Genomic DNA, 10,110 nt, shown 5'->3' on the forward strand with positions numbered 1-10,110 from the left:
TATTTTGATAGCATTTTGGACATGATCACAAAAATGATATTTTGTAGTTTGTTGTATCATTTGATTGATCATGTATATGCATTTGTTTGTAAAGATTTTATGTCAAGAAATTTTAATCCTTCCTCCCTTCAAGAAAATTTTAATTTCCGCTGCTATTTTATTAAAGTGATTCAGAGGGTGTTACATTGGCCAGTACCAAAGAGTGTTACCGAGATTCGCAGTTTCTTGGGACTAGCTGGCTATTATCGCAAGTTTATTCAGGAGTTCTCATCTATGGCGGTACCTATGACCACCTTGACAAAGAAGAATGCAAAGTTTGTTTGGGGACCCGAGTGTCAAGACAGTTTTGACAAGTTGAAGCAAGCCTTGATATCAGCACCAGTATTGTCTATGCCATCAGGGCAAGGGGAGTATGTTCTTTATACCGACGCTTCTAAACTTGGTTTTGGCGCAGTTCTGATGTAAAACGACCGAGTTATCACCTATGCGTCGACGCAGCTAAAAATTCACGAAATGAACTACCCTACTCATGATCTTGAGCTTGCAGCAGTAGTCTTTGCACTAAAAATTTGGAGACACTACCTTTATGGGGAGAAGTGCAAGATATTCACCGATCATAAAAGTTTGAAATACTTCTTCACCCAAAAGGAGTTGAATATGAGACAGTGCAGATGGCTTGAGTTAGTAAAGGACTATGATTGTGACATTAGCTACCATCCGGGAAAAGCTAATGTAGTGGCAGACGCATTGAGTAGAAAAACAGCAGTTATCACTCAATTATCACTCCAAAGGTCGTTGCAGTCTGAGATACAGCGGTTTGAGCTTACAATGTATGCTAGGGGCGAGGCCCCAAATCTTGCCACATTATCAATCCAGTCGACTTTCAGAGATATAATTCGAGATGGACAATCCACTGATGAGCAGTTGCAAAAGTGGAAAGCTAGAGATGAAGCCAAGGGCCGGAATTTATATTCAGTGGTGGATGGTTTAGTTCGCTATCGAGATCGTCTATGGGTTCCTAGTGATGATTCTTTGAGAGATCTTATTATGAAGGAAGCCCATGACACACCTTACTCCATCCATCCGGGAAGTACGAAGATGTACAAAGATTTGCAGTTGTTGTATTGGTGGCCAGGCATGAAGAGGGACATTCTGAGATTTGTATCCGAATATTTGACTTGTCAGCAAGTTAAAGCAGAGCATCAATGACCAGCGGGAAAATTGAAGCCATTCCCTATTCCCGAGTGAAAATGGGAAAATATCACCATGGACTTTGTTGTGGGATTGCCAAAGACTGTTAAGGGATTGAATGTCATTTGGGTGATAGTGGATCGTCTTATAAAATCAGCGCATTTTCTACCTATTAAGACGACATTCACCATGATTCAGTATGCAGAATTATATATTCGGGAGATAGTTCGTCTGCATGGGATTCCAGTGTCTATTGTTTCTGACAGAGATCCGAGATTTACGTCATCTTTTTGGAAAAGTCTGCATACAGCGATGGGGACCAAGTTATTGTTCAGTAAAGCATTCCATCCTCAAACCGATGGTTATTCAGAAAGAGTTATACAGATCTTGGAAGATCTATTGCGAACATGTGTTATTGATTTCCAAGGCAGTTGGAAACCAAAGTTACCTCTAGTGGAGTTCACCTACAATAATAGTTTCCAATCATCAATCGGGATGGCTCCTTTTGAGGCACTCTATGGAAGGAAATGTAGATCTCCTATTCATTGGGACGAGATTGGGGAAAGAAAAGATATTGGTCCGGATGTGATTGAAGAGACTGCCGAGCTTGTAGTCAAAATTCGTGAGAGAATGAAGACTGCACAAAGTCGACAAAAGAGTTATGCGGACAAAAGACTTAGGGACTTAGAGTTTGCAGTGGGTGACCATGTATTTGTGAAAAAACACCTATGAAGGGTGTTATGAGAAGAAAGGCAAGCTTAGTCCAAGATTTATAGGTCCGTTTGAGATTTTGGAGAGGATCGGGACACTAGCTTATAGAGTGGCATTACCACCAACACTTTCTGGAGTTCATAATGTGTTCCATATTTCGATGCTGCGGAAGTACATCTCGAATCCGTCACATGTACTAAATTATGAACCTCTTCAATTAACTCCAAATATGACGTGTGAAGAAAGACCTGTCCAGATCTTAGCAAAGCAAGAAAGAAGATTGCGAAACAATGTCATTCCAATGGCCAAGGTCAAGTGGCTGAATCACTCGGAAGAGGAAGCTACTTGGGAAACCGAGAGGGACTTGAAGGGATGCTATCCAGAATTATTCGATAAGTTCTAATTTCGAGGACAAAATTTTATTTAAGGGGGGGAGGAATTGAAAGGTTCAAAATTAAGAAGACGTAATCCAACTGCATGTGAATCTAGGAAAACATGAAAAATAAGTAATTAATTGATTTTAATTACTAATTGATTATGTGACATACATGCTTATATGTTAAATATGATTTAATTATCATCATGCATAAAATTGTATTTTTAAGGAATATTCAAGTTGCGATCGAGGAACGGAGACCGAGAGCCGAAAAACGTAAAATATTTTTATTAAATAATTATTTTTAATTATTTAAAATATAGTTGATGGTGTTTCATATTTTTGAAAATATAGGGTTTTCAGGTGATTTTATACGCCGGGACGTAAATTTTGTCGGAGTTGGTTTTTCAATAAAAATGCGAGCTTTTTGGCAACCCGGCTAATAAATTCACAAATTAATTTAAACAAAAACTTTGATAATATTTTACTAAATCCTAATTAAGACTAATGGGCTTAATTTAGAGGCTTAATAGGCCTAAAAGCTTTGATGGTATTTAATTAGTATTTAAAGTGTTAATCACCCAAAACCCTACATTATTGCACACGCCTCCCACTTTCAGAATTCAGAAACTCTCCCAAACAAAGACACAACACACACGGCACACATACACAGCATATTGAAGGATTTTTCGAAGGTCCTAAGGGAAACAAGCCAAGGTTTCGATCCATTCTTCGTCGTCAACGTTATTTCGTGCGTATAAAACGCAAAGGCGTGCCATACATCTCTTTTTCTCATTCAACATATCATAATATCGTTTTAATTATTGTATACATGAATAACATGGATTTATTTTTCAGTATTTTCGGAACAATGCATGCACACATGGGGAAACATGGGATTTTTTATGCAAATTCATGATTTTATTATGAAAGAGGGTTGCCATGATCTAGGCTATGAATTAGAATGGTTTTACACATGATATAGGGTCCTAGAGACACACTACACACGCTGGAAACCATGGAATAACAAGCTGATAATCATAGTTGCTATCATAAGGAACAAGGGGCTCGGGTTTTGTACTCCACGGCTGGGCTAGTGTTGGCTTCTGTCCAAGGGCCAGCCAGAGTCATGGGGGAGTCAAGGGAAGAGCTCTAGCCATGTTAGAACTCGAGCTATGGGGCTAGGGAGGAGTCCTTGACAGTATGGACTCCCACCCGAGAACACTCCAGTGAGGCGCGCAGGTTCTGTGTTTTGCGCAGACTTGTGGGCTCGGTTCAGGGGGCCGGGGCTGGGTCAGGTCGACTCCTAAGGGTCCTAGGTGAGTGCAAGAGAGACTGGTTCGGGGGCTAGGGCGGTTGGCTAAGTCCTAAGAAAGATTGAAGAGTCCTTGTGCTTAAGGAAACTCTCGGCCAGCTTAGGGGCAGTGAGGGGCTCACGTTTTTGGGTTTGGGAAGGGTTTCCAAGTGAACTTAGTGTCTAGTAGGGTACTCTAGGATGTTGGTCAGGGTTTGGATCAACTTGGCTCGGGGGTGACTCGTGAATTTTAGATTTAGGAATTTTAGATTTAGGAATTTTTTATTAAAGTTTGGATTTTTCGGGATTAAAACACCGTCAAAACAATTAATTAAAGATAAATAAAAAAATATAATATTTAAGCTAAATAAAATTATGAAAAAATTAATTTAGGCTTAAATAATTATTTGGAACATGTTAGAGTCAAGAAATCAAAAAAAAAAGTCAAAAACATAATTTGTCAAGTCCATGGGTAAAACGGTCTTTTTACACCAAAAATTAGTAAACGTCATGGCAGCGCTCTAAATGCTATTTTTATGACATCATGGTTATTTTTAAATGTTTATGAAATGTTCAAGATTAAATTATGATTTTTAAATGTCTATGGGATTTTTATGATTTAAGGAAGATATTTAAAAGACATGTTGCATGCTTGTTTTCAAAAACAAAAATGTTATGTTATGCATGATTTTATAAAGTGATGAGAATGTTAAACGTTGAAGGAAGTGGAGTAATTGTGGCTATTGAGGTAACGGTATGTGGTAACGGTAAGAATGGAATATTGTGAGGGGAGAAGGCCCAGAGGGAGCCCATTTATGGGAAAAGGCCCCAGAGGGAACCCCGACGATCGTATTTCTATTTGAAAGAGGATAGGCCAGGGCCCAGTTGACCGGTGAGAGTGTTGCTGGTATCCCTCGCCGCCCAGTACTGCGGTTTCTTGTAGATGGATGATCGACTTTTTGAGGTTTAAGGAAAGTCACAATTTACGATCTGAATTCAACAAAGGAAAAGGAAAAATGTTTATGATCATGAAAAAAGTTTTATGTTATGTCATGTTAAGGAAAAAGGAAAAGGTTAAGGTTTATATGATGCATGTCATGAAAATGTTTATGCTTAAAGTTGATGCATCATTATGAAAATGTTACTATTTAAAGTTCATGCATCATAATAAGGTTTACGAAAATGTTCATGTTTGAAGTTTATGCATCTTCATGAATACGATATTTTAAGTACAAGTATTTTTCATTGTTATATGTTGACTGTATTACGTATTTTTTGTTACCAAGATTATGGTGTGTTGAGTCTTTAGACTCACTAGGTGTGATGGATGCAAGTGAGGTTGAGGGTGGGCTTGACGGATGATTTGACTGGACTGAAGGCACACACAACTCGAGGACCAGCGCTTCTACTTTTTCTGCATTTACGATTTATGAATCATGATTTATGTTAAAGATTTTAAAACTATTTATTTATGCTTTTGAGAGATTTTGAGAGGTTTAGTATGAGCTATACTTTTCAAATTTATTGCTTTTTAGGTTTGGTAAAACATGCGATGATTTCATTTTTATGACTATTTCACTTGATTTTTAAAATGCTAGTTGGATGATGTTTTATTTTAAAGGGGAAAATATTTTAATATTTTCATGAGGTTTATGTATATGGCCGAAAATTGAGTGTTTAAAAAAAATTCTTGTACTTTTAAGCAAAAAAGGGCCGATGTTTCAGAAAAGAAGGGTTTGCCAAGTTCTTCCCAAAGTGATCCTCCATCTTTTCTTCTTCATCATTTAAAGTTATAATTTAGTTCTCTATCACAAAAGCATCCTAGAATTGTAAGTTTTCATCTTTTTAATGGTTGTTATATATGTAGAAGACCATATAAACATAGTGATTTAATTTTGATATACTTGACAGTATAGAAGCGAGAAACATCGTCTCAACCCAGTATTCGTACACTTTGACTGTAAGTTGGCATGTTCTTGAAGTAATACAATAGTAATATTATGATTTAAAATACTTCTCATTGATTATTGCAATATGTAAATTGTTAGTATGTTTATTGATGAAAACATAGCACCATATTCCATTGTTATGTATTAAACATGAAAGGAACTCATGAATATTGAAGATGGATGTTATGTTATGAACATGAACATGAAAAGAAAAGGATTGATTTTTTACATGATATAGAGCTTGTTAACATCATGAGTGGTTTTAAGTCCACCAAACCTATTTGCCAATATATGTTCATGGGACGTGGGGTTGCCAAAGGTGCTCCCTGACGTCCAACACATTAGTAGCTATATAATAAAGCAAGCACGATAGTACAGGTCAACTAATGAGGCTCAAGTACAAAAATGAACATGAATATATGCTATGATATGACATGGTTTAAAGATTCATTGTTGATCACGACTTGATATGTATGTTCCTTCTACGCATATTGATAGGCACAAGTGCCAATTTATTGAGTTTTATAAGCTCACATAACTCATGTATTACAAGATCAGGTAAAGAAGATACATTGGATGCCGGTTCGTCAATCGATGCTTGTGACGTGCCTTACCTCGACAAGAACCTGGACGTGTTATTGTATAACTTCCACATATGTACTATAGTATATTTTATGTCAGGGCAGGGTTTGACACAAGTTTAACGACATTTATGATTATATGTATAACGATACAGTGTATGTTTGAGATATGTACGATGATGCAATGTATGTTTATATATGAGAATATGTTTATAAGTGTGTATATATGGTATTGCTTGAATTTTTGGCTTAGATAAAATGTAGGGAAATCATGCCAAATTTTTTATACACCGTCAAGTGATGCCCCTTGTTTGAATTACTTAATAATATAGATATAACATTCAAATCCTATTTTGATTATGGTAATCATGTCAAGTATAGAGTAAAAGTGTGACATATAAAAATATATTTTTTGGTATCATGGCATCACTTTATTAATGCTGGAATACAAAACACGCCGAATGGCCCGAGCCCGTGCTATAGTTATTAATTTTCAAGGAAAATGTGATTTCCCAACATTCTTAAATAAGTACGATTTGCGATCAATGTGAAAAAACAGATCGGAAGATATATTTCTAGTTATTGTGAAAGAATACGCAATATATTTCGCTATGATAGTTTCTTTTAAAAGCGAATTTTCCAATACGCATTTCGAAAATAAGATTTATCACAATTTTCGTAACGTACTATCACACAAGAGAGCGTAAATTGAGGGTATTGCGAAGTTCTTTGTTCTTACATCATTCCTTAGGAAGGGTGTTTTCAAAAGTTATCGGATATATTAAATTCAAATTTAATAGCTACTCGATCAAATTTTAACCGCACTATGTCCAAGCGGTCCAAATTCATTGCAATCATGTCGCAACCGATTTTGACCAATTGTCAATCCAGACGACCATTTGGAGGGAAAAAGTATATCCTCCGGGTAGAAGATCGGACAATTCGGACAGACATGTTGACAAACCAATCAATATACTTGCCAGTCTACATATGAAGCCACAAATTCCCCCCTCTGAATCTTCAAGATTGAAATCATAAATTGAGTACATTCACAACCTTGACTCTGACATTAAAAATTAAGCAAAGTAGAACATCAAAGACAACATTTATTGTCACCCCAAGCATAAACGAAAAACACAGAATACGCTAAGTTTTTCAGACATGCCAGGCGCCAATTCAGTATCATCCCATGGCATATTTCTGTGACCAGCTGCGAGCAGTGGCCTCGTATTTTGCTCTGTCAGTCTTGTACATGTGAGCAATTTCTGGGACGAGAGGATCATCAGGATTCGGGTCCGTCAACAAGGAGCAGATAGACAGCAGGACCTGGAATCATTGAACCGTGGGCGTTTGCCTCGTAAAAATTTCCATTATAAAGGCTTAGAAATATGTGGTGATATCATGCATCGAGTCACTTGTATTAGTGAAAGCATAAAATTCGACAAATTGGAGGTAGTAAAACCTAAATAGCATAAACAGCCAACTTATGCCATTATTCCGACATGAGCAATAAGGAATCTTGAAAGTCGCCCAAACACATTTGTATCTAAAAATCAAGCACTGCTAAAATGAAGCAGATATCAAATGGAATACGGTAACTGAATAAAGGATTTCTTCAGCTTACAGCGAGGGCAACACTCACACTGTAGGGTCGAACTAACCATCAGTAAAACCATATTAGAGCGCCATAATTGGTGCCAAATTCACCACCCCCCTTGGAAAATGTGAAGAAAAATGATTTCTTAGTCATTGAGAGAAGACCAGTAATGACACCTAGAAAAGGTGGAATAAGGAAAGTTCGAACATCTGCTATTGCCTTCAAAATAAATTGTGCACAGAACCCTCGGCTAATATTTGAGGCAGGGATTACTAAAAAAACAAAAAATGAAAACTAACATGAAATACTATTCAACAACTGCCCCAAGAATCACATAAAAATTGATATTCGTGTGCATAATTCCTCTTGATCTCATTTGATGCCATACACAGGCATTATTCAGAAAGAGGAAAAAACACTTCCAAGCTACAAACATTTTCAGATATTTTAAATGTTGAGCTTATTCGATAAGTAGGAATTACAACACAGGAATCCACCCCGAGTACATAGCAACAAAGAAATATTAACCAGAGACCTGAGTTTCTCCACTCAATCGAAATTGAATCCAGTTATAAACAAATAAGGACAAGATACAGACGAACCAAAACTAAAGTGATAATAATACCTTTGATATGGTCAATGCTGGACTCCACTGTTCTTTCAGAATATCAAGGCAGATGCTTCCATTGCTATTAATATTGGGGTGAAATACCTTTGTTCTAAATGCAACCTGCAGCCAAGAATTAGTTTCCATAAGTTGGTGATGCAGAGAAGCCTACAAAGGGATTTAATCCTGCTCAGACTCCAAATCGCACCTAAATATTTCAGAGTAACGTGTGTGCGTGACAATTTGCTTAATACAAGTAAATGCTCGAGAAAAATCAATTTAATATGGACACACAACAGAATCAAAATTTATAATTTCCAGAATGTAAAATGCTACAAATGATCTGAGGCCATTGTTTTTATATTACCAGAAAAGATGTATTTTAACATTCTCGAGGACTCTACAATAAGAGTGACACTGGCTAGAGTAAGAATGACCATTTTACTTGCAAGAATAATCGATAGCCAACTAAAATACAAGCAAATTATAAAATGGTGTGTGATAGGAGACAGCATGCCACTGTGAAAGGAGACTACACGAAAAAATAAATATTTACAATTTTAAGCACTACATATTGCCTCATCTCACCCCAATCCAAAGCATTATCAGCGTTCGAAGTGAGAAAAGACTCATAAAACAAATTAACCATACCTTTGGTGGCTTGAAAGGATAATCAGGAGGGAAATGAATTGAAACTAGAAATACACCTCCAGCATAAGGGCTGTCAGAAGGTCCCATAATTGTGGCTTGCCAATGGAACATATCTTCCGCTACAGGACCTGCAATAAGTTAATTACAAGAGATTAATTGCAAGTCAATAGAAACAATAAGTACTAGAATCACATGTACAAAAATACATTCTACAAAAAGACAACAACTTCACAAATACGCCCTGGAATCTGCCAGTAATAAGTTACTTACAAGAGATTAATTGCAAGTCAATAGAAACGATAAGTACTAGAACCGCAATATGTCCAAAAATGCATTCCACAAAAAGACAACATGTGCAAAAACAAACATTACAGGAACTGAGTAAATCAGTAGCCATCAGGTTCGTTCTCAGAAAACACAGACATACTAGGCAAGCCATGAAGCATGAAGCGGACGACGAGACAGCCCAACCATAAACCACATCACGGGTGATCCATCTCGAAATATTTCATACAGACACAAGAATTAAAACGCCTCCAGCAAAACAAACTATCAACTAAACACCCAATTATTTTCAACAATCTCCAATTCCACTGCTGCCAAACAGCAAGTATATGGATAGGGAGAAAAAGATATCAGAATCAAAAACTTAGGCGAAGTATACCCGCACTGCATGACGTCGGAGGATCCTTCTGCAAATCCTTGAGCTCCTTCAGTATCCGTTTCGAAGCCATTAAAATCCTTTTCCTTTTACCTCGAAAACAAAACCCTAACGTATCAATCAAATATTAGTAAAAGTTTACAGATCAAAATATCCTCGCTTGACAACAAAACCGAAGCACAATTTAAAAACATCTAATTGCACAACAGCAAACTGACTATCAAAAACTGAATAAAACAAATCTGTAGAAAATAAAAACATAAACATCGTAACTAAAATCAATAAAATTATGCATAGCTAGAGAGAATACCTGATCGAAAAAATGGTGAAGGTTCAAAAGAAGCTAGGTTGCGGACAGAATGGAAGAGACGATAACAGGAGAATTGACCCCAATCAATCAAATAAAAATAATTTAATTTTATCGAGAGAGAGAGAGAAGATGGGGACGAATGCGTTCTAGAAAATTCTGTGTAATTTACCTCCCTTCACGCC

At 36.8% G+C, this 10,110-nt stretch overlaps 1 protein-coding gene across 1 annotated transcript; it reads right to left on the reverse strand.

Annotated features, from left to right (window-relative positions):
• Nucleotides 1-7,055: 7,055 nt before the first annotated feature.
• On the reverse strand, nucleotides 7,056-9,726 carry LOC142531415 (ubiquitin-conjugating enzyme E2-17 kDa). Its single transcript, XM_075637522.1, has 4 exons — nucleotides 9,622-9,726; nucleotides 8,958-9,085; nucleotides 8,325-8,429; nucleotides 7,056-7,428 (listed from the first exon to the last, which is right to left on the reverse strand). The coding sequence occupies exons 1-4, from the start codon at nucleotides 9,689-9,691 to the stop codon at nucleotides 7,285-7,287; spliced, it is 447 nt and encodes a 148-aa protein (XP_075493637.1). The 5' UTR covers nucleotides 9,692-9,726; the 3' UTR covers nucleotides 7,056-7,284.
• Between the last annotated feature and the right edge of the window lie 384 nt (nucleotides 9,727-10,110).

The sequence above is a fragment of the Primulina tabacum genome, chromosome 2, assembly GCF_025594145.1.
Source record: "Primulina tabacum isolate GXHZ01 chromosome 2, ASM2559414v2, whole genome shotgun sequence".
Lineage (NCBI taxonomy): Eukaryota > Viridiplantae > Streptophyta > Magnoliopsida > Lamiales > Gesneriaceae > Primulina > Primulina tabacum.

Bases quoted from the DNA above. Each gene is read 5' to 3' on its own strand.
- LOC142531415 (XM_075637522.1), bottom strand. From the start codon at position 9,691: ATGGCTTCGAAACGGATACTGAAGGAGCTCAAGGATTTGCAGAAGGAT. The intron at 9,086-9,621 runs GTATACTTCGCC...AACTTATTGCAG, and splicing joins TCCGACGTCATGCAGTGCGG to GTCCTGTAGCGGAAGATATG. The intron at 7,429-8,324 runs GTATTATTATCA...CAATGATTCCAG, and splicing joins CAGCATTGACCATATCAAAG to GTCCTGCTGTCTATCTGCTC.